The sequence below is a fragment of the Strix uralensis genome, chromosome 1, assembly GCF_047716275.1.
Source record: "Strix uralensis isolate ZFMK-TIS-50842 chromosome 1, bStrUra1, whole genome shotgun sequence".
In the NCBI taxonomy this organism is placed as follows: domain Eukaryota; kingdom Metazoa; phylum Chordata; class Aves; order Strigiformes; family Strigidae; genus Strix; species Strix uralensis.
This window is the reverse complement of record NC_133972.1, coordinates 10624146-10649589: the sequence shown is the minus strand read 5'-3', so window position 1 is coordinate 10649589 and position 25444 is coordinate 10624146. Positions and strand designations below refer to the sequence as shown.

The 25444-nt window shown below is 43.2% G+C and overlaps 1 protein-coding gene across 6 annotated transcripts in view; it reads right to left on the bottom strand.

Moving 5' to 3' along the window:
• Positions 1 to 584: 584 nt before the first annotated feature.
• PDE1C (phosphodiesterase 1C) overlaps positions 585 to 25444 on the bottom strand; it is a 319253-nt gene continuing 294393 nt past the window's right edge. For 3 of the 6 annotated variants that reach the window (XM_074881050.1, XM_074881217.1, XM_074881138.1), the window contains one exon: positions 16033 to 23328. In XM_074881050.1, coding sequence (XP_074737151.1) covers positions 23315 to 23328 — 14 coding nt within the window. In that variant the 3' untranslated portion in view covers positions 16033 to 23314. Of the gene's footprint in view, positions 2935 to 14388; positions 14455 to 16032; positions 23329 to 25444 lie in introns of those variants that run through there. The other 3 variants (XM_074881380.1, XM_074881303.1, XM_074881465.1) reach the window with 2 other exon arrangements.

The following is a 25444-nucleotide window of genomic DNA, read 5'->3' as shown; positions in this document are numbered from 1 at the left end:
TAGGCTGAAAGCCCCAGGCTTTAGAAGAGGGAAGAGACATCCTGAGATATCTTTCCAATACCAGTGAGTATCTGCCAGCATTCTTCACTCTCCCTGGTTCCAAGAAAAATAAAACTAAACCGCTTGGGTGAACAGATATTTTCTAGAGGGAACTCTAATAGACAGAAACCTGGCACAGCATGGACTTGGCTGGAGAAAAGTGAGAGCAGAGAGGAACCTGATCAGAACTACATTAAATTTGTAGAAGCCACATACGCTCCCCATGACCTTAGGTAGGTCATTTCGTGTGCCTTGACTACACAGCAGTAAATTCAAGATGGCAACTTATCTCTGCTTCTGTGGCAAAGGAGAGAGTGTGGACCAGGAGAGCAAAGTTAAAAATCACTCCCTTTGTGAGATGCTAGTGACACAAAAACAATAACCCCAATAAACTATTGGTAATAATGACAGAAAAAAAAAAAAAAAAGTTCCCCTTTTAACTTCTGCAAGTGATCTAGTGCTGTCCACTTGTCCAGAGAACAGTCAGGTAGGACTCTGTGAGGTAAAGTGTTAACCAAAGGGAAGGAAATCACAGCGCCACAAAATGTGTTTGGAAGTATAGTATAATTTTGCATTTCTATACAGCTTATTTGTGTAAAACATCTCAGGGTATTCTACAAGCAAAATACATTTCTCAGGGAATTCCTAGAGATGAATCACATTTCATAAGCAGGAGGCTTTGAAGTGCATTCCTCTCTGCATTGGGTTTCGGCAGTGACCCAGCCTGGCTGCTGGAGTCACAAGTTCTGATGGTGGTTAAGGTCAACGCCACAGTCATGAAGCACAGGGTAAAACAGGCAAAAATAAGTGAAACAAGGTGACATCAGAGCACTTGGCCAGTGAAGATGTCTAGCAAAACACTGTGGAAAGGTATCAGATCTCAGGGCGAGTGCACCTGGAATTGCCATGATCCTCTCTAAGGGAGTGAGGGGCATCTGTAACACTGTAAAAACACCCTGGGTCTTTTCATGCAACAGCCAGCCATGATTTTAATGTGACTGTCACATAGCAGTGCTACAGACACCGGCTGCGGCAGTTTTGGTGTTGGACATAGTTACAAACCTGTAGTGTATAACCGAATGCGAATTCACAGTGAGTGAACTTTTAGAAAATACAAATAATAGAACTGGTAGGTAGCAGGGAAGCTTAGAACAGAGAGGGGTCAGCCTCGTTTTTATAGAAGAAATTTGGCCTCACAACCTTTGAGACTTCCTTGGAGGAGCCACTAATGGTTTGCAGTTCTCCATTTTGACAAGGTTCTGCTCCAAAGGCTGTCAAAGCTACTGAGCTGTCATGAAAGAATATCATAACATATGATCATAAGATGGGTAAATAATTGATTAACAATGGGAGAAATTAAAAAAAAAAAAACACAACAGAGTGGGATGAAATGGTCAGCATCCATAGTCAAGGAGGATTGTCCTCTCTGCTATTCAACATGCTTATCCAGAAGATGTGATTTGGAAAAGCTGTTACAAGCAGGGAACACAAATAAAGGATGTAAGGTCAAAAAAAAGAAGAAAAAGAAGAAGAAGAAGCAGCAGCAGCAACTTACTTCAGTGTAATTTGACAAAACCAACACCATTCAGTGTTGGTAAGTGCAGAACTATGCGTATATGCAGAGGTAACCCCAACTCCATGTGTGCGTTTGGGCTATAAATTAATTAGGATTTATTGTGGATAATTCTACAGAAACTCAGTGCTCAAGGAGGTTCAAAAAGTAAAGTACAACTTTAAAAACTATTCAGAAAGGCATGGAAGATGAATCAGAAAGTGTCATTACACTGTTTTATAAATTTCTGGTATACCTACATCCTGAGTACTGTGTGCAGTGCTCATCCTGTCCTTTCAAAAAAAGAGATTAAACCAAGAACAACAAAAAAAACACATAGAGAAGACCATCAAGGAAGATAAAAACTAGAGTAGGTTTTCTTGTGAGGAGAGTATGAACAGGACAAAGTTCACTGGCCTGGAAAGGGAGAGCTGAGGTGGTACATGAATGACCAGAGGCCTGGAGAAAGAGGGTACAATTACCTGCCACTGTTACTCACAGTGTAAAATTTAGGGGCAAGAGGAACTTTTTCAGAAGGGGTGTGTTCAGCTGTGAAACTCAGGCCATGGGACACTGTGCACCAAAAGAACATATGGGATCAAACTCAACTAAATTAATGCCACAAAAGACAATCAGTGTTATTTAACATTTATCACAGTTTGTGCAAAGAACAATTTTGACACTGTGCTATGCCTTCTTTTTCCAATGAGTGAAGTGAGAGGACTCTTTGTACTCCAGCCTTCTACCTTCATCCTCCTGATTACCTATCATGCTACGACAGGAGGACATTTATTCTCAGTACAGCTAGGCAAGAAGAAACTTTCCAGTCTTACCTGTGGTAGGCAGAAGGTCACATGGAGAACACCGTAAGGAGACCAATAACCTAGGAAAGCATTGGCTTCCTTAATTTGACAGGAGATAGCGGTATACAATTACTTCTTTTAAGGTCACAGCCCAATATTTCAGTACTATATGGCATACGCTGCCATAAGAAAAAGACTATTGAGAACATTTCTAACAAAATGTCCATCATATTGTTTAGCTAAATCATACACTTGCTTTTATCTAGAATTGCAGCTGCTGTACAACACAGTATGGCCTGTGCAATGGTTACACAATGTCCTCCATCTGCCTGTGAAGAGCATCATTCCAGAAGATGCCTCTTTATCTCTTCTATTTCCTATTCCAGCTCTGGGAAATATGTTGGATCTTCTTCATCCTTCCCCTCTGGTCAAGCAGCTTACATCTCACTGGATGTTCCTCTGATTTCTTGTGGAAGGCTGGGAAATAGTCTCCTGAGCTGTGAGTGGACCTCCTGAGGTGACACGGCTGAGGTTTGATGGCTGGTGGTGACAAAGGAAGAACAACGATGGTTACCATGCCTAGCATTCACTTGCTGGTGGACAAGAAATTAATTCCTCAGGAGCTGTGTCCATCCCACTTGGCACAGCCGGTCTGTGCAAAAGAGGGTTTCTCAGACTGAGAGCGAGGGCTCGTTTGGGTTAATGGGTAGTTACAGAGGGTTAGGAAAAGGTTCAGGAAAAAAAAGATGTGAAAATATAAGTCACAAATACAGATGTAAAACTCTAGAATGAACCATAGACATCTCCAAAATTGAAATTTGGACAATTAAGCACTTCAGAATAATTGATCTTGAAATCATGCCCTTATTCTGACATCCCAGAAAACGACACCAACACAGGCAAATCCCAAGGAATATTCTCAAGGTTAGGAAACAACAGTTTAGACAAGAGATGGAAGTGCCAAAAGTTTAAATGAAGAAGCAACTTTATACTTACCTATCTACATGTAGATAGCTAAACACCTCACTGTCTTCAAAATATCATTGAACAAGGTCATTTTATAGCAATAAATCCGGATTGAGATCACGTTTCCAAGAATTCAGGAACAGGTGGATCTGAGAGGTTTCATATGATTTTCCAGTAAATTACAGGCCATTGTGAAAGTCACAAGTGGGCTACATATGAATCTATTCTCAATTTTTTGACTTTGATTATCTGAATCTGTCTTGTTTTCTTACATCTTTACATAGGTAAAGTAAAAAATTAAACATGATTATGACCAAAATGTATTTGTCTTATGCTTATTTATCACTTGTAATATAACCAAGTAATAAGTCAATAATTAGCATGATAAGCACTTTAAAAGAAAAATGCTCTCCGCATGAATCCTAAGAAGCGAAAAAGATTCCCCTGTGTGAGCTAGCTAAAATCAAATGCTAGAACAGTCACACTCTCATCTTGTTAAACTCCTTGAGTGATTAATTGTACTCTAAAATGTCTTGGGAAACAAAAAAACTATGGATTTCATAAACTTTAGAAATACAAGTCCAGACTTCTGCATCGTCATAATCTTTCCTTGACATTCATTAAAAGCTTGAAAAATATCCAGGTGAGTTACTGTTCTTTGAGGCACATTCACTTTTCAGATTAATTCCATTTTCTATACTCAGCATGGATTCAGCCAAACCATTATTGGATTTTACATTGCTCAGCATGGGGGAATGTTTGTTAACTGGAATTTTACTGGAGTTGTTGCCAGCAGAGATGACTTGGCTAATAGGTTTAAGGGGGTTTAGCCAGAACACTGACAGTGCTGTTTATCATCCTCATACAGGAGTTGATAAAGGGGATCCATGACATTTAATTTCTTCAGGCTTTAGTGACTCAAAGTGATGGGGAGAAGAGTCACTCTCAGGACTCTGGAGTTCTGTTCTCAGATTTCTCTCTGACTTCTTGACTGACCTGGACTATAACATTCACTCCAGTTTCTCCATGGGTAAAATGGGAATAAAAATGAGAATACTTACCTCACAGGGTTTTTGTGGGCTTCAGTAGGTTATGATTCGCAGGAGCTTCATGCATGGAGTGATGCAAGAATTACAAGTTTCTAACCTTGATGCCACTAAAACACATGAATTTTTTTTTTTTTTTAATTTAGGGAAAATAAATAGTTATTTTTTTAAGATCATGTCTGTCATCAAGGCAATGAAGACAGAGAATAGGTATATGGACAGTGCCAGCATAGACTAGAATAGGCACAAGTAGCATCATGCAGAGAGACAATCTGTGTGTTGTTCAGAGACTGATTTAGCAAGGAGGCTAAGAGTGCACTAGCCGCACTGTTGCCCTGGCCAGTGGGACGTGCAACCCAGCATCTTACAGAACATCAGCCATGCAAACCTCAGATTTGGCTAGGACGGCATCCACCCAGTGCTTACTCTTATCCTTTCTTTGAGATAACTCTTCTTTTGATTCTTGAGAGAGGTCAGGACTCCCTCTAGCTGCTCGATATAAACACCTGCCCTACGTCAACATTATGCCTTGATTTGCTTAAGATATAACGGCCATCACAGATGAAACAATGAATGCCAGAGCTGCCGCTTAGCAGACAACTGCAAATGAAAAATAAACATAGCTGCTGGGAAGATCTCACCCTCTAGCACTAGCCCTCAGGTTCTGCTTGCAGCACCACATATGCCAACCTCATACCACCCTATGCCCTTCCTGCAGGACACACACCTTTAACTGATGTCTGTATTTTCAAAGAGTTCTGCTAAGCAGAAGGGATTGTAAAGCTTATAATCTGATTTTAACTTTTTGGTAAAACCCTGTAGGTTGGATCTGATGCACCTTAGCTTTAACTGCAGATATTGTGTCAAAGTGGGGCAGGATTTGGGGATATCTGCAACACATTTACAGCAGACCAACTAACAGGTTTCAGAGAACAATGCAACTTGTATAATGCTTATATGAAGGAACAAGAATTGTTCATTTCCCCATCCCTGTTGCCCCCACCATGTGTAACACAAAACCAGCTTACTCCAATCCACACAACTCCAATTAGATTAATTGCTTGAGGCACTACACTGGAAGCTATCATTTTGTATTAGCAGCGATGGATGCTCCTATAAGTAGACATAGCTATTGCATGAGAGATTGGTTTGGAAGTGGAGGCACATACACAGAAGGGCAGGTGAACAAACATGTCAGATTTGCCAGTTTAAACCATTCATCCATGAGTCAAGAAACCATCGGAGTACCAAACACTACCACAAGTTCTGCCCTTTAAACTGAGCCTAAGATGTGCCATGCATCCACTGGATGAGGCCAACAAGAGAGCCCATCAAAACCCAATTATTTTGCAGATGATCACTTGAACTAACAGTGCAGACAATGCCAAGAGCTTCAATCTCATGGATAATCACAACAGGAGAAAATAGTTCATTGAGGAGTCTGCCCTCAGTTAATCAAGCATGAGCTTGAAGCCAGGGGATGCATCACCACAGTCCACAAGAATTATTGTACACTAGTCAAAATTTTAGCTGGAATTTCCTTGGTTCCACTGACTTCCCTAGAAATATACTGATTTGCAATAGTTTTTTGCCCCATTGTAATAAGAAGGGAATTATTGCAAACAACGCTTACTGACAAAAATACTATATAGTCATCCTGAGTATTTCAAACTACTAAAAGTTGTTATAGCAACAAACACTCTTGTTACATAGCACTTCCACTCTGATCAGAAAACAGAACAAGACAAGGCAAAATGCTGATATCCTTTTCTTTTCCTTTTCAAGCATTTTAAAGCAGATAGATATAAACAGTTCTATTCATTCAAAAGCCATGTCCTTTCGAAAAAGCCATGGAAATGTCATTTTCTTTAATGTCATCGCTACAGTCACTGAGTGAATAGCACAGTTTTTACTCATGAGCACCTGCTGGGAAACAATTTGCCTCCAATAAAAATTAAGAACACAGTCAGCTGAGCAGCCACACCTGCAAATGAGATTTGAGTGATCACTGCTGGCATCTAGTACTGGAGGGAAAGGAAAAGGCGTTGGGGAAAGAAAACAGGAAACTGGAAGGGGGAAAACACACCTGCCCCCAAGCTCGTGGCAGTCCCCTGCAACGCTGCTGCCACTGCTCCTGGAAAAGGACCCAGCCACGGCTCCCCACCACCTTTGCACAGAGGGAAGTCCAGCAGTGAAGCATGCCTGCTGCTGGAGGCGGCCCGTTTGGCCTCAGCACTACAAGACAATGCAGGTGAGCGTGGATGAGGATGAAGACTGAGACACTGCTGTCTCTCCCAGGTGTCCTTGCCTCTCAAGGGGATGCTGCGTCTTTGCAGAGGCACTGGGGTGGAAATAGTGTCTGGGACACAGCTTGATCCAGACAGAAATACTTCTTACCCCTTTCCAGACACTCACGCAAACACTAAGAGCCCCTGGCATGCCATGGACAAGGTATTAATATGTTCCCTGACCAAACCAGCTGTGGTCAGTGGCCTGCGGGGACATCCTGATGACAGACCTTCTGCCATCTGTCTTCACCCCTCAGCCCTCTCCAGAGCTACCACAACTTTTGCCTTCAACTACTATGCAGGCAAGATAAAGAAAATCCTAGGAGAGGGACAACAGGAAAGATGAAAGGCTTTTATGATCAGTAAAGTTGATTTACAGATTTAGCTAAAAAGTTCACCAGTGAGGTAAGGGAACTAGTTCATTTGGCATTTTTACTGGGAGATGACACAGGAAAGTTAGGGATACTGGCATTCCTAATTCAGTACTCGGCTGTTAAATCAAGGGAGCACATCCAGGAGGGATTCTTCCTTCTCCCTTTTGCTGTCTTTGCCAGCAAAGGAGATTTTCTGCTGTAATTGTCAGGAAGATCTGCAGGACAAAGAAGCAGGAGAACCAAGACTGCGTTTCATTAAAGACACTTAAGAAATGTTCTAAACTTAGGGAGAATCAGTCTCCTAGGAGCATTAAGAAAATCTATGTGTTTATACAAAATTCACTGTTCTCTCCAATGAGACACCTCAAGGAGAGAGTCCAAAGACTGCTACTTCTTGGCCAGTCACTGTGATATAAGATGAGGGTTTAGTTACTAATTATGATTTTTTTTCCTGCCCAGGTGTGCTTTTTAATCCACTGAATACATATTGTGCTCTCCTCTATGCCCAGACAGCTTCTACATTAAACCTAGCTCTATGTGACAACCTGAACTCTGCAAGTCCCTGCTACGTAACATTACACAAGATCCAACTTTCAGGAGTATGAAGATGTACCACAGCCTGTAGCAAACAGTGTTCATGGTATCATCAGCAATATTGGAATGGAATGGAATGGAATGGAATAGAATGGAATGGAATAGAATAGAATAGAATAGAATAGAATAGAATAGAATAGAATAGAATAGAATAGAATAGAATAGAATAGAATAGAATAGAATAGAATAGAATAGAATAGAATAGAATAGAATAGAATAGAATAGAATAGAATAGAATAGAATAGAATAGAATGATTAGGCCTGAAGGAACCTACAACGATCATCTATCCAACTACCTGACCACTTCAGGGCTGACCAAAAGTTACAGCATACTATTAAGGGCATTGTCCAAATGCCTCTTAAACACTGACAGGCTTGGGGCATTGACCACCTCTCCAGAAAACCTGTTCCAGAGTTTAACCACCCTCTTGGTAAAGAAATGTTTCCTCATGTCAAGTCTGAACCTCCCCTACAGTGTAGTAGCAAATGTCCCTTAGTGCATTGGTAAGAAACGTTGAGGAAACCATACATGCTCTCTACATCTCTGCAAAGTTCCTGCAGAGGGAACCAAACCCCTTTCTTTCACCTCTGGCATCACCACAACCAAGAGAATGTATACGGTATAAATGCCCTTATTTACATAGTCTGAATACACATACCAATTTTGGCACAAACGTCCAGAATGACAATAATAGTACCTCTCTTAATCTTCCAGTACTCAAAATACTAAATCCTAAAGGAAAAGGAGACTTGCCAGAGTTTTAGATAAGATCTGAACATCTTCCCACAAACAGGCAAATAACTCACAGAAAGGTTGAAGTCACAAATGAGCTCTGAAAGTTGTACCCCATGTCTGAAGTGCATTTTGTATCTCATATAAACACAGCCAATGGGGGTGTTTAACAGAGGAACTGTGCAGCTTGATTTCAGTGGGACAAGGGGATGTGACAGCAATAGCAGCAATGGGCTATTTTTACAGTTTGGAAGAGTCGTCACTTGTGTGGCTGTGCTTTGGGTATGGATCCAAATGCTCTGGGTCTGAAAATGCCCAACCTTTCCACCACACCAGTGTAACCTCAGATCACTTGGTTTTCAAAGCCTGTCTTATTTCCCTGGTGGTCTGTTGGTACTGTCCACCCCATCCTGTGGCTCTGGTCACACTCTGGCTTTCCTCCAGGCTGTGGCTGCTGAAATCAACCCCCTTACACCCCAGCAAAAGGGTTTGTGTCCAGCCAAGTCAAGTCCCTGCTCCTCCTCGCTGCAGGGCCTCATGGCTGTCAGCTCTGGTGCAGAGAGGGGACGGCGAATAGGGGAGGTCTCTGGGCTGCAGGGCTGGTTTCTGCCATGGCCTGAGAGAACAGTAACAGCCCTGGGTTTGTCCCTGGAGCTGAGTGGCAGAAGACGCATCAGGGACACCCAGCAGCTGGGCCCAGAGTGTGGCCACCAAGGGCAGGGACAGCCCCTGGGCCTCCTGGGCACAGCGACTGCCTTGGGGCCAGCACCCCAAAGGCTTTCTCCGAAGGGTGCTGGGCGGAGGGGGGTGGGCGGGGCTGCGCATGGGGGGCCCTGTCAGTCACCCCCATGTCACAGTGCCACCCCCGGCAATGCAGCAGTCACAGTGCCCTGGGGCAGTATAAAGGGGGGCACCCGCCAGTGTCCCACTGCCAGAGCTGCCCCGGGGGCAGCCCGAAGACATCCGAGAGGAGATCCTTGAGGGGAGGGTGGGATTACTGGGAGGGGGCTGAGGGAGGAAGACCAGCGGCTGGAGGAGGTGCCTGGAGGTTCTCCGCTGCAAGGCCAGCTCCCGGCAGGGCCACGTTCAAAGCCCATCGGATGGATGGATGGATGGATGGAAATCCTGCTTCAGCCTTCAGGGAACAGACACAAACCCCTCAGGAGATGAGAAGAACCACCAACCCCTGGAGGTGCCCGAGGCTCTCAGGCCTTTTCATCTGGGTAGCTGTGGCCAGCCCAAGGGAATGCCTTCTTGAGGAGCACTGCAGAGCTCGCTGCCCTCATCCCCTGAGGAGCCAGGGGCAGCAGCCATAAGAAATGGGATGCAGGGATGTTCCCAGGGGTCCCGGTGCTTTGGAGCACCCACTGGTGCCCTGCCAGGCGTGGGAAAGATTCTTGTCCCCAAGGTCGATCAGGCCGGGGGCCTTTGGCCACTCTCAGAAGCCCCTGAGATGGCTCCAGGGTGAGGGAGAACAGGGCTTGGGCATCTCCTGGGAGGCGTGACCAGCCTGTGGGACGAGGAGGCAGGTCTTGCTCACCTGCTCAGGGAATAGCCGATCGCCATTGATGGGGTCAGGAAGGAATTTTCCCCCGGGGCACATTGGCACTGGTCCCCAGGGGTTTTTTGCCTTCCTCTGCAGCACTGAGCATGACCACTTGCCAGGCCTCCTCCGGTCCCTTTTGGCTGGGTCACTGCCTGATGCTCGTGCACCACGAAGATGGCCTCTCGTGCCCTGCAGCTGGGGGGAGGAAGGCTTTTTTTCCCCCACGGTGGGCTATAGCGAGTGTCCCCAGGGGGTTTTTGCCTTCCTCTGCAGCGCTGAGCACGGCCCCTGGCCAGGGCTCCACTGGGCCACGCTGGCCAGGTGCCTGCTGCTCCTGCTCCACGAAGGTGGCCCTCGTGCCCCGCGTCCGGGGGGAGGAAGCTCTCTAGACTCCCAGGGTGGGCCCCAAGGGTGCCCCCGGGGGTTGCTGCTTGTCCTCTGTAGCACTGAGCACAGCCCCTTGCCAGGGCTCCTCTGAGCCCTTTTGCTCGCTTCTTGCCTGCAGCTCTTGCCCCTCCAAGGCCGCCCTCGTGCCCTGGCTCTCCCTGGTTCTATTGCTCCTCGCAAGCTTGTAGCGGGAGCGACTCTGCTCTTCCCTTGGCTCCATTTCCCCGGGGGTTCTTGCTCGTGCCCAGCAGCCTGTGCTTGGAAGGGCTCCAGGCTTGCTGCCCCATCCGGAGCTGCCCCTTTCCAGCTCTCCCTGCCTGCAACACAAGCGCCGGGCAGGCACGAGAGCGCTTCTCCTGCATCACTGGCCAGGAAGCACAGCGGTGGAGCAAGTTTGGGAAGGCAAAATGTATCCTTGTCACCGATACGTGTCGTACTTTGGAAAATACATCGTGGTACCACACACCTCCTCTTCTTGTTCCTCTTTCGTGTGTGGTCAGTCCTGATCCTCATTCTTCACGTTCTCACTCTTGAGGACACAGGGATGGCTTGGCCTGTATTCCTGTTGCTGCTTTCTGCAGCTCTGACTTCCCTTTGCCAGACTGCAAGGGATGTTTTTTCAAGCTAAGCTGAAGAACGCATCAGCCTGCTCCTGGCTACACATGTGCATTGTGTTAATGCTTGTGAGCATCGGCTCTGAAACAGATTCAGAAAAATAAAATCCTGTTTCCAGTTGTAACCTTTGTGATTTGTGTCCTTGAATGTTTTTGGAGCTGAAAACCCCCTGGCATTTCAGGCAAACAACCATCTCCTCGTTACTCGACTCATGGTGAGCACAGGGAATAGAACAGAACAGTTACACTGTGCTATGCCGAGAGTTCTGCATGAGCAGCTCTGAGCCAGGTCTGAGGGGTCCCTCCAGGAGAGCAGCTCTCTGCAGAGCAGGTCCAGGCCCCCCCAGGAGACAGGGGCAGAGACGGGCACAGCTACAGCATCGCTTGGGCAGGGACTGAAGGCCCTGGGCTGAGCTGAGACACGTCCCCTGGGCCCTTGGCAGGAGATGGGGGCGGGTGGGGGTCCCAGGGAGGCTGGTCCCAGCCACTGAGGCCTATGAGCACCCCCAGGACCCTGACAGAAATAGATTTCCAAACGTTTCCAAGCCACAGAAAGAAAAATGATGTCACTCAGTGACTGTAAATAATACTTCTGGGTACATCAGTGCCCCGACTGTGCTTCCTCACTATACAAAGTGCAGGCTCCTTGGAGAAATGGTTGGTTAATCCTCTTTGCACTGAGAAAAAGGAGTCGTTCCAGGAGTCAGCAGACGTGCACGCAGCAGCTGGGCTCCCCGCAGCACTGTGAGATGTGGCTGAGCAGCCAGGGGACTCTGGTTTCACCAACGGTCAAGCCCAGGTGGGAGCACTGCCAGGGCTCTCTCCTGCATGCAGTCACCTAACCTTGTAAAACTTCCCCAGCTTAGTGACCTCCTGGGTGTTCCTTCTTCTTGTGCACTTTAAATTGACAAGGCACAAATTCAAAAGCAATGCGGAGGACTGACCAACCTGCCAGCAAAGAGAAGGACGGGATCACGCACACTCGTGCCTGCTCTCGTCAGCCTCACTCCTTCAGAAGTGAGACTAAACCCAATGCAATAAAGCTTCCTCTTTTTATTCAGGATGCTGCATGTGATTCACAGAAAAAACAGCAAGACAATAACATTTTCTCAACTAGCAAATTGTGTGTGTTTACTCTTTCTTAACTACACATTAATTAGTGGCTTCTCCCAGCATAAGCAACCCCCCCTAAACATAATCTATATAGAGCATAAAGTAACAACAGCATAATGGCTGTGAACAAAATGTGTCACTGGACTATATACGTGGAAAATATTGCACTATTATCTACTCTCCATCACATACTGTAAATAGCTGCACGAGAAGGGCTGATTTGCAAACCTTACTGGTGCAGTTTGCTGTGTAAGCCATGGTAACAGGGCATGGGTAGGAAGGTATCAGTGTTAAACAGCCAAATAGAGAAAACCCACTGCGTCCCTAAACCAGTCAGTGCCAAAACATACACTGAGGTGGGAGGTGTCTAATGAAGAGAGTGTCAAAACACAGCTAGTCATTTCCGTAAGTGCCAGACAGAAGGCACCTTCCTATAATTCAACGTGACATCGTCACAGCGAGCATCAGTACTGGAAGTAAGGCTGGACTGGCAACAAATCCACAGTGTCTTTTCGCAAAAAGAGACACGATTAGGTTGATTGCTCCCCTCTCTTGAAGGTGGATCCTCCCTACTGCTGTTTTTCTAATAACAATTAACAGATCCCTAGATCAGATAGTCTTAAAGGGGAGTCAGTGTTATCATTCCCAAACAGATGAGGAAACAGGGGCACACAAGAAGAATTTAAGCAGTGCCATTTAGCAAGTCAGCAATAATGAAGGGACTGTACCTGGTAGCTTATATCAAAACCCTCTTGTCTGCATTTATATTCTCTACTTTCTTATTATAATAAGGGTGGTCTGCAGGCTCAGAACAAGGATCACACATAAGAAGGAATGTGGGATTTGTTGTTTGCAGATACTCATTAATGGATTGATGGGTTGAAAATGGTGTAACATTGGAGAAATGGATGAAACATCCTGTGTAAGCATTGCTTGTTAAAAATAAACAAGGGACCAATACAAACGTGCAAATTTATAAAAAGTGAGCTAGTTTTGAAATTAGATCTGTTTACATTAGATGAGAGTTATGGCTGTAGCGTGACATGAATGTTTCCTTTCCTTAAAACATTTTTTTTTCTCCAAAAAGCAAGACCTCTCCAAAATCTCTACAAAGAGCAAGACCTCTAAATGCCACCTCCAAGAAAATCTTGGGTGAAAACATCCAGGGTAGTAGCCTCTCCTGTGAATATAAATACAAGAATTTAACAATTGCTGGGACCCTATGAGAAATAAGCAATATATACAGGTAATACTTATGGTCACTGCCAATGATGAGAAACTTCGGAAGTTAAGAGGATGTATTTATATTTCTTGTTCCACGCTTTCTGTCTTAAAAATGTCTGGGGTTATGTGATGTGAGCATGCTGTTCAGACATTTAAATTTTACTTTCAGTGATTGTCCATTCTCGTTCTTGAGCAGGACAGTAATCCCTGGAGCACATTGTTTTACTAGGGGAAGAGTGTGTTTTGAACTCTCACATTCGTGCTTATTCTTTTCCTTACACCCAAGCGGTGGCTGCAGCTGTGCCCGGGGAAACAATCTGCTAAGGTGGCAGCTGCTGAAGAGCATCACACCATGAACAGCTTGGAGAACTGAAACAGCACAGAGACATGCTACTGCACCTGTATACGGAGCCACACTATACCTCATCTGCTGGCACAGCAGCCACTGATCAAAATACCTCTAGTAAAACTTTCTAGACACTTTGCTTGAAGTTTGGAGGTTTTTTTCTTGGTGACCTATTGTTGTCTTCCTGCAGACTTACTCTTTCTTAAACCTACTGTGAATTATACATCTATGACTGCCCTTGCATATGCACATGCAAGATAGTATCTTGTTCATGCTAAGACATCATTGTGTTCAACTGCTTCGTATTACCCTCCTTCTAACAGTTGGTGGAACAAAGATGAAGGGATTAAGAAAATGGTTATCGAGGTGAAATAGAGACAGCAGGATTTGGTAGATGGGAAGGGCACAAAAAAAGCAATGCTTGTTCCACAAAACAGCTTTATTTTTTCCCTTCAGCATCTAAGTCCATGTGATAAAGGCCCAAATTAATTTGCCAATCGAATTAAAATAGTCTGTGAAGCCTGCACTGCAAGTCACAAAACATAAGGTATTTGTTTAAAAAAACTGAGGTGTGGTAAAGACCATTAAAAAGAACAGTTCAACTCCAGTGAATGCGTTTAACTTTTTTAATGTGATGTGTAAAAGTCACGCCATACCTGGAGAGGAAGTCATCTATGTCCATCTCCCAAACAGAAGGCACTGTGAGTGCCTATTTCTAAAGCTGCACATATAAGCAAATTAGAGTGGGGTGGTACCAACTGACCTGGCAATGTAAGGTGGTTTGCTGAGGAACCCAAGCCTGGTAAGTCAGCTGAACGTCGTGCTGGACCTTTAAAGAGAAACAGTAGATTCAGCAGAAATGGATGAACGGTAGTCCCACCAGCCATGAAGATGCTTTTGGTAGTGCTGTCACCACATACAAGGTGTTTGTTGTCTCTTTCTGCTGCTTCTTATCCATGGTTTTAGGTGAGGCTAACTCTGAAAGTAGCCTCACTTCTGCAGACCTTTCCATCTAAAGGAGTCAAAGTTTGATAATCGTATCTTTCTTCTTTTTATCATTTACTGGGTTTGGGCAAAGATACCTGAGTTATTGATTTTGTGTTTCACATTCTTAAGTTTTGGACCTATGAACTGTTGCCAGATGTCAGACAGCTTTCCCTTCAGCTACCTCCGTGTCCTCACAGAACTGGCAGTTGCCAGTTTTGTTGCCCAGCACAGCTGTGAAGGCAGTTACACAGCACTTACCTTGCTTCTGTGGCAGTTCAGCAAGTGGCTGACATCACTTTGGGAACCACCGGTTGGTAATGACTCTGGACATCTATGTCACGGGCTACACGTGCCAGAGAAAGGACTCTGATACTGTATGTGCAAGCTGAGGTGAGTCACCAAATCATTAGATGCCTTTTCCAAAAAATCTTTTCTACCTTCTTGCTTATGTGGCAGTCATTTCCAATTTGAAGATCACAGCCAATTACATCAACACCCTAAATATCTAACAGAAATTGGCAGCTTGGGTTCAACTCTACTTGCACTGGACAGGAGGTACATGCAGACTCAAACTAAGCTGGTAAGGTATAAGGATACAAGCAGTTACAGTGGCAAGCACATCACATGTTCTTCAGAAAATCAAGACCAGTGAACCTCCCAGAGAGGAAAGGAGTGAATTAAAACTGGAATTTTGGGAAAAAGGGAACACACAAAGCCTTTCACGCTTGTATTGAACATCTCTGAACTTTACATCCTCCTTAGAGAGAATGGCTTTGTCTCTGCCACTCTTTATAATTTTTTTTTTTTTTCTTTTTTAAGGTAAAGATCAAATAGTAAAACAGTAACAGCAAGGGAAAATTCTGGTCATTACTTGCGTGGTGTGATGACTACCGCACAGACACTGCCCAAGTCTCAAGGAATAAGATACTTTGTAGAAAGTGCTATGTAGAAATGGAGCTGGAATGCTGTGAAAGGAGGTCTATAACCAGTACTGGAGGACAAGACACCAGCTCTGTGGAATCGATATTCAGCACACAAGAAAAAAATCACACGAGCAAGTGTTTCAGTGGGCATGAGCGTGGTGTGCTGTTGTTGGATTAGATGCTCTTAGGGTCTGTGATTTCAGCCAAAAGAGAAAAAGGGAAAGGTGAGGTTGACATGTCTGATCTCCAAACAGGTAAAGATTTACGTTGGGGTTCTTAAATGTGCTATTTGAAGTCTCTACCTCAATTTCCCTGTCTTCAGAAATTAGCTAATGCCCCTAACTCCTCCTCACAGTGGCAAGTAGTGAGCCATGACTGTTATCCAAGCAATATTCCCACTACACTTTATGGGGAGCTGGACGCTGGAAAGCAAAAGGCAAGTGCCATGTCCGGATCAGATGTAGAAAGCACCAGAACAAAATGAACCCTTCTACAACTTTAATTCAAATGGAGTGGAGACCTCATTGTTTTTATTTGGTAATAGGATGAACATACATGGACTCAGTTACAGAAAAACTGGAATGTTGAAAAATGTTTTATACATTTAGAGACCACAAGCCTCTTCTTTCAAATAAAGAACTAACAATAAATAAATGTTTAAAATTATTCTCAGAACAGTTGAGAATACCTGACATTACATGGCATGATTCATTTCGGGTTTGCATTTTTTTTCCTTATGAGTCTTAACAAACCAAATAGGATGGTTTTTATTCCCCTACCCACCCAGTCCCAAGAGCAAACTTGTGTGAGTTTTGCTTTCAGCATGTATTTTAATTTGTTTTCTATCCCTGGTGCAAAATACCACAACAACCTGCCTCTGTCTTCCTCAAAAAATGTTAGAGAACAGGTGTCTTGTTTATTTTAGTTCAGTTCAAGAAAGACATCTCCATTATCAGTTCTAATCAGCTAATATAAACATACTCTAAAGTTTATGTTAAACTTCGTACATAGAATTCCCTGCAGAATGCTAGCTGAGAAAAGGTTATTTTACAAGACCAAGATCCTTGAATTTGGTTAATTTCCCCCTGTCCTTCCTACCAATAAGCTTAATGTTTCTTAACTTTATTTGGGGCCTGTCACTATAGGGTTAACCACAAGAGCAGTGAAATCTACTGTCACAGATAAGCCACAATGTCCACCCTTCCTCCTTGCTTCTGAAGGTAGGTGCAGCTGGGGTATGACTTTGATTGAAGTGCCTACAAGCATCATCATAACAAAGAGAGAGATATAGTCTTATTTAAACACACTGTGGTGGAAACAGCTCCTACCACAGCAAAGGAACACAGAGCCACCCTGAAGCATTGGCTTGGCACAGACAGCCCTGTTTGGAATTAGCTGTATATGTTCCGGTTATTTACTCTTTGGCCCCAGACACTTGGTGGGACCAGCAGGACTTTGCATGCAACTTCCTTTGATTTCAGTGCAACTGAAAGTGTGATCAGGCCCTAGGTGTTATTTCACTCTAAGCTGATGTTGCAAATGCGATGGCTTTTGTCTATTGGGGAAGAAGGGGGAGGAGAAAAGGGAAGGGAAATACTCCTGTGAGAATCTGGGCCTGTAGACAACCAGAAGGTCTGGTAAAAACCCAACCAGAACCCTACAATAAAAATAGCAAATATTTAAAAAAATTGCATATAAAAGTGTATAAAAATATCATCCAAGCAAGAAGAAAAGGAAAATGCTCCTTCTGTCATTCTACTGCTAGGTTTTATCACTAGAAAACCCCAATGGCCACAAGTAATTTTGTTTGATGAATGCACTCCTACGACCACCAGCAGAGACAATGGGATTACGTATATTCCTCCTACCACTGGGTAGCTTCTAAAACCAGGGTGTTACGAGCACACAGCAGTCAATACATATGCACTTGGAAGAAACTGAAAGAATACAAAATGCCTAGCGTGTGCTGTGAGTCTTGTGAGTGAGTGCTGTCATGCGCTTAGGTATGAGGGTAAATAAATTCGCTAAAACTGAGCTTCAGGTCCTCAGCCAGCTTGTCTGGAAGTAGCTTCATTTTCTTCTACCTGGTGGTTAAGTCACCAGAGCGGGGAGATCTGATGCCTCAAAGTCCCGGTCCTGCTTGGGTACAGATCAGAACCCTCAGTGTTTGTTGGGGATCAAAAGGGACATTGCGGCAACGAGAGGGCAGTCTCAGCAAGTGGAAACCCATGGCCAGCATTTCGTTTTAACAGAAGATAATGGCACGGGCAGTAGCAACCTGCCCTGCTCTTGCTTTGATCACAGTAATTGGACAGGGAAAGGTTTGTCTGGGATCGCAAAACCATCTGCCTGTGGAAGCAGGGGGAGCACCACGTTAGGATGCACACCGGACACTAAACGGAGACTGGAGCAGACCTGCTCATGTCGTAGGTAACACAAGCGGGAAAAACCTCTGTACCCACTTCGGATGGAGCTGTATTTATGCCTTAAAATGGGAAAGCTTGTTTTTTTTCCCTCCTTTCTAGCTGGCCAGCACTGATGCCCACTCCCCGGAACAATTTTCATGGAGTCAGTGCTGCAGGGCTCCTTCCCATCCTCAGCCAAGATGTTCCTGCTTTTGAGTGCTGATGTTCAGACACTGCGCCAGCACAGCTCTGAGATCAGCACCAGTTCAACATGTGCAAAAGCACAGGATCGCTCTGCTGTTTGCAATTATTGGGTGAGGTGACGGATTAAAAAAGAGTAACAGAAAAGGACTTGATCATGCTGTCACCTGCTGAGTACAAATAGCTAACGTGGTTAGCAGAGGATGATGAGTTTCATCATTATAAAAAGAAATGTGATGAAAAAGAAGCCAATAAGAAATATTTAGGACCATCTCATGAGTTCCTGGAGATGGACTAATTTATCTACTTGAAGCAAAAAAAGTACTGTCCTTGTCAGATTCCATAATTTCTAATTTGAATAGATTATTGTACTTTTTAATTAAAAGCCATGATTGGGACTCACCATAGAATTTGCAAGGACTAACAGCAGAAGTATTTGCCTTTAGCTAAGAGAGCTCACAGACTTTCTGATTACAAAGCAGCACAGCACTATCAGCTATCTAGTTTGAAATATTTTTGCTTCCAGACTGAGCTTATAAGACTTTGTAAGTACATATGCAAACATTGGCATATTCAAAGGGCAGTTTGCAAAAACACCACCATATACCATTTTTCTCTGGCATAACCAACTACATTTTGGAAAGTTTCTCTCCAACTACAAAATTTATGCTCGAAAAAAGAAACATCAAGAAAAATGAATTTGTCTCTTTCATTCACCCATCAGGAACCAGGCTTCCAAATTCCAAATTAACTCTGATGGCTAAATGTCCTACTGTATTAATACCTAGTGTATTACACCAGATGGAGCTCTACAAAAGGCTGCACTTTTAGATAAACATCAGTCTGCCTGGATTTACTACCTTGAAATATGTTTTAAGTCTAAAATCGCAAAATTTCTTTTTTTAATCTACCACCTATTTTATCATCTGCAAAAAAAAAAGTTGCCTTCTGGCATCTATCTTTTTTGTCAAACACGGAAAACATTAGTGACATCCATCATCTTTTTACAATTAAACATAGCATTCTGACCTTATAACTTTGAAAAAAAAATCTTGTGCCGTTTGTAAGGAAAGCTGATTGACTTAAGCATTTTGAGAGGGTACATCACACGTTTTTGCATTAAAAACAATTAATTTAAAAAATATACAAATCCCTTCTTTCACATGTGTGAACACTTCTTGCATGTTGTCACAGAAACGCAAGGTTCAAATCACTGATTGAGTGCAGCCCAGAAAACTGTCACCCTTTGGGCCATTAAATAATGAACAGGATACAATGAGGGTGGTGAAACACTGGAAGGAGTTGCCCAGAGAGGTGGTAGATGCCCCCTCCCTGGAAACACTCAAGGTCAGGTGGGACGGGGCTCTGAGCAACCTGATCTAGTTAAAGATGTCCCTGCTCATGGCAGGGGGGGTTGGACTAGATGACCTTTAAAGGTCCCTTCCAACCCAAACTATTCTGATTCTATGCTACTATGATTCTATAAAAACATATTCCCTTTTTTTTTTTTTTTTTTAATTATAGTGTGTCCAAGAGTTCAAGCACTACATCACCATGACTCAAAGGTCTGCTAATTCCCTGAACGCCAGTCCCAACTAAAGGCAAAAACACTGATAGGGATACTTGCAACAGTATTCCTCCCTATTTTAAGGGGGTAAAGTGCCTGGATTCTCCCTCTCAAGTTAGACAACGGTTTCTGAGAAGCAGAAGATGCCGGGTGCTCTTCCAGCAAGGCAGAGCTTTCTGGGAGCACCAGCAGTCCCTGCGCAGAGGCAGAAGAGCGCTGTCTTTATCACACAGCTTCCCAGCCTGTGCCGCCCTCTGTAAGAAGCACTCTGGGCACCAGAAGACCCCTTTGTGCCTACTGGTGGGCGCTCCCAAATAATTCTGTAGAATTTCAGCATGAGGCCAATGGTATGGGCCTTAAATTTTCAGAATTTCTGGCTTATTCATTGCTTGTATAGTCTTACTGAGGATGGAAAAGGAAGGCATCTGAAAAGATAATTTCTATACATCTGGGGAAAGTTAGGTAACCAGAAATCCTTTCTCACTCTTTATAAACACAGACCATTAGCTGATGAACATCTACTCCTTTTCCATCTTTTTTTTTTTTTTTTTGGTTGTTTCCTTTTGTGGAATAAAATAAGAGAAAGCAGTTCCATATTTTTTTTAAATTTTTATTATTTTTTTACACAATTGCACAGTGGCTGATCTCTAGTTTAACTGGGAGGTGTCTAAACATACCATTCCTTGGCTCACAATGCACTAGCACAATGCTGCAGAGTGTTCTTGGGAGGTGGGGAGGCAGAATAGAGGAGTGTAGGTGTGATCCTGGGAGGGGACCCCACGAGAGATGCTTTCATCTGGCCTAGTCTCTTTGTAGGATTTCAATTTCTAGATTTTCCTTTCACTTTATATGTTTCCAAGTTAATAGATTTCATGGGCATTTTTTTTCGCATGACAAAAAATTCTAAAAAATGCTAATAATCCTCTGTAGCTTATTCAAATGATTTGAAAAGAGCAGGAGGATGTTAGAGCTAGCTCTGACTGCCTGCATATTGCAAAACATTTTGCTGCATACCTGTGTGCTGAGATCAGTAACTCTGACCATAGCATCTCTTCTAGAATGGCAGCTCTGATCTGTAGTCCCCAAGAGATGGTAAATCCACCACTTTGTTATCAGCTCCTGCCGGTGGTGAACAACCCTAACATTGAGGAAAAACATTTTCCAGTCTGATTTCACACCTTTGTGCCAGTGCATGAGAAACAAGAACTGACCAGCCATGAACCAAGCAGTCTGGCTTTGCTGTCTAAAAGCAGTCACTCCCAGAAAGAAAAGAAAATATATCTTATCAGAAACAGATGAAGATTCAGGTTTTTAAAATTATTATTATTATTCTACTGTGCATAATCTAAGGCATCTTTAGTCACTGTACATTAGGTAAGGGTAACTTAAAAAATATCGACTAAATCATCCTGTACCTCTGACCAACCACTCAGTGAGGGCATGTTCTCCCTGACTTCAGGGAGAAGCCTGACGAAGCAGGGACTGAATCACCAGTGTGGTATTCAGTTCTGCGTATTTCATCAGTGTGCCTTCAAAGAGCCTGGTGAGGGCTGGAAGTCATATTCTACCACTCTTATCGGGGTTGAATGCTGATGGAGGAGGGGAAAGGGGAGGTGGGAAAGTGCTACGTGGTGACACAGCCTGCCACACAACGTGGAGCGTGCTCGACGCTGGCTGCGGGGCCACTGTCCTCCCAGCACCCCGCTTTCCTCAGGAAATCTACCCCAGAGCTACCATTGAACCAGGAGCTCACAACGGGAACACTATGTGCCCTTATATTTATTTTATTTAAATCAGTTGCTTCAGTGAAGCCAACTACAAGTTCTAAGAACTGCAAGAGTTATTTTTGTACTTTTTCCTTCTGAAAACATGTGATTGAAGTGCAACCTTTTCACAGCATGAACCTAATCTAAATCTCTAGCTTTGAACAAACTCAAACTCTGGTGTCCAAAAAAAGAACTCAAAATATCTCTAGCCTCAATAATCAAAATCCCAGATAAAAACACTCCTGAGTGAGAAGGTATACACATTTAAATGTGGATTTAGGCTCAGTTCACTGCTGTGATTTCTCCTAGTGTCACGGGAAGCTTGTCCCTGTACATGCACAGTTTAAGCAGGAACAGAGACTCAAGCTCTAATATAGGCTGGTGGTAAAGTCCTGTGCTTTTGAACATGAAAAGGAAACACCAAAGATTTACCTTCCCTAAGCCAATGTCTTGCACGTTCTCTACATGACAGCAGTCTGATTCCTTGTAAAATACATATACAACTAACACAGCAAGACCCTATCCCGAACAAAAAGGAGTTAGGCAAAAAAACAGTTGTATGCGTACGTATGTGTCTTGATTTCCACATAGACAGGTAACATTACTTACAATTAACTGGATCCGTGCCAAGATCCCAAGCCAGAAAAGCACTTACATACATGTATGACATTTCTCATATAAAGATACCTTCCTGAATCAGGGCCTGAGTGAGTTAGTTTTTTAACATTTCCTCTTTAAAAGGGGCCAAAATGATGGCTACTTTCCATGTGTCTAACTCCACTGGATGAGACAATTCTATCCAGCAGTGTACTTAGGACACAATTTTTCATTTTGGTTTTGTCTCTCCATACATCTCCAGCAACGCTTTTCCTTTTCTTTGGCCTGTCCATTCAGTCAGTGATGAAAGAAAGACCACATCGAGATGAAAGTAATAATTAATCCGTGTGATTCCCTGCTGCCCTTCTTCGCTGAGGTCAGACACAGTGGTTACTAGTAGCCCATGAACAAATACGGGAAACAGCTCATTATCTGTAATCTCAAGTTAAGGCAGGCACATCAAGCAGTACATTAGTACATGCTCTCAGAGTCTGACAATAAAATTTGCCCCATGGGAATACCGCTTTCATCGATTATTCCTTTCCTACTACTAACTGCAAAAACAGAACAAAAACAAGGGTTGAGTGAGTCTGCCTGCTGTTTAAAAAACAAAAACATTTTGCTATCATTGCATCATCTGGTAAAGACATCAAATCCTAACAAATGGTCAAACGACTCTACAAATTCACCATTCTTATTAATAAAATCTTCTATGGCAAGGGTAAGACTGATGTCAAATTCTGTCTACCAGCAATTGGAAAAGGCTCTCGGGAAAAAAAAAAAGAGTGAAAGAAGTGAAGTATTATGAAGTTTTCTTTTCTTTTTTATATTCTTTTGCATCATCCTAATGTTGGTTTCACAAGCTGAGGCATAGCAAAGGGCCATACCGGCTTTTGAAGATGACTCTCATCTATTTACTTGACCTGTCCAGAAAAACAGAACCATTTGCATTAGGAAATCGTCACTTTTTTTTTTTTTAACAAAATCTTCCCAAAACAACAAAAAATGCACACATACACAAACAAACAAACAAACAAAAATAAAACTGACCCAAAAAAACCAAGGCCCCCACCCTAGAACCCAGAGTCATTAACTGTGAAGTAGCCAGTGGGAGGAGGAGTGTTTTGAAAGTTGTTTAACGCCTTCCCAGAAACTGGTCTTTGCAGAAGGAGGAGGAGAACAGGAATGAAGAAGCTCAGCTAAAATGATGAAAGAAATTTGCAGTCTCTTTTTTTATATATTTTTATTCTTCTGTATCTGAAAAAAAAAAAAAAAGAAAAAGAAAAGTGTCAAATGCTGCCTTTCTCCCCTTTGTCCATGGAGCAGGTAATCTGGGAAAGAAAAAGAAAGGTCTCAGTTTAGACAGCCTCTTTTCCTCCAAGCAGTGCAGGGTGGCTTAACTGTTGAAAGGCTGCAAGGTGAGGCGCACCAAAGCAATGCCTCTTATTGGCTCGACTGGAAGTACCATTCTGTCCTATACAAAGTGAAACACATTGCTCTCACTAATTCAGTGGGAATTCAACCTCTGCCATCAATGGGATCGTGTAACAGAATCCAGCATGCTTAGATCAAGAGATCCCCTTGGGTTTCTTTGCTGTAGGCCTCTCCGATCACCCTTGCTCTTTCAGTATCTTTTTGCTCATTGAAAGGAACAATGTTGTACATGTGGTGTGAGGTGAAGAATAGAAAATGCTCCAGACACAAAAGAGCACTACCTTTTAAAAGCTCCTTTCTCCCAAAGAGCTTGCAATGAAAAGCACAGCCTTATGCATAGATAGGGGCCTGAGATCTAACAAAATATGTGCATTTTACAATCTGCTTGACTCCTCTGTCAAATATTTATAATCCCTGGGCCTCAAAATTAGTCTGTATTTGACTAAAATCATCCTGAACATACAACATAACTGTTTTCTATGTAGTTATACCACAAGAGAATCTTCACAATGAACAGATCTCCTTGAGGAAGAAATGTAGACGAGAAACTTTTTTCTTTACTTCTAGTGAAAGAGGACAGTTTCTAATGTAAGAGGACACTCTATCCAACTCTGCTCAAACCCTCCTCTAGAAATCCTCCGGAAAAGCTTCAAACAGGAACGTGAACGTTCTATTCTATATGGGCTGTCCCAACCAGCTATCTGAATATGCCTGGCACTCTGCTTAGCTATTGTTATTCTGACAATCCTTATGTCAGCAGAGTCTGAAAGTGCATTTGAAAGGGTCTCTCAACCAAGGACATTCAGCCCAAGGACAGATGAATTTATCTGTAAGGCTGGGCATGCCTCGAAAGATGTGATTACATCAGAATCTTTTTGGGTTCCTTTCAGAAAACCAGTTTCTTTTGCCTTCAATAATATATTTCCTTTTCTTTTTTTTTTTTTTTTAAGTAATATTTGGGAAAAGGAAAAAAAGGACTAGCAAAACAAAGATCTAAGGCTTTGCTGCTGGATTGCATTATCTCTGATGAAAGTATACAGTGGCTGCACAGATCTATTACTGAGTTGGTATCATTTTCTTCTACTGTACAGTTAGCAGTGGGACTCTTCCTTTCAGGATGGTCCCCTGTAGGTTGCTACTACAATATCTTGTTCACTAATGCAATTCTAAGATGCTGCTGTAAAGAATTAGACTTTCAGCATTTCACTGGGTTTATTTAGGTTGAATCGTCACATTCCCAGCACTACTGACAGCATCATCTACATTAGGCAATAGTAACAGCCATAACAACAGTATTACACTTCCTTGATGTCTCCTATCTAAAAAGTTCAGCCTGATTTACTGTCATTAACAGGATCATAACAATCCTGTGAGATGTATCATTAGCCACATTTTAAACAGAAAAGGCTGACCCAGAAAGAAAGGTAATCATTTGGGACATGTGGACTAAATGACATCTTTGAGCAGTAATTATTTCTGAATCTCTTAAATGATTTGCTGAATCACAGCAGGAACCTGAAACAGAGCTCAAAGTACCACCCAACATGCCCTCCCCTTCCTATGCCATCCATACTCACAAGACTTTTAACCCCTCCCATCCCCGTTAAGGAAACAAGGGAAAATGCCATGTTTTTTCCAGACCTTAGAAGTTCCCTGTGGAGAACTGAGTCATATATTGCTTTTTGCTTCTGTTAGCCACATCATCAGCTCCAGTGAGAACATTCCAGTACAGCATTTGCTTTAAACTGTTTTTCTACTTGGTGGACCAGATGTTCTGGTTTCCTAGCGGAATTTCCCTTTGGATACAATACAGCTTCCCAACAACTACCTTGACCTTGGACGTGATTCAGCCTCTTTCTCATTTCAGCACAACAGATTCACTGCAAATATTAGTACATACCAACAGAGGTAATTGAAAGAGGAAAAAGAATTAATATGC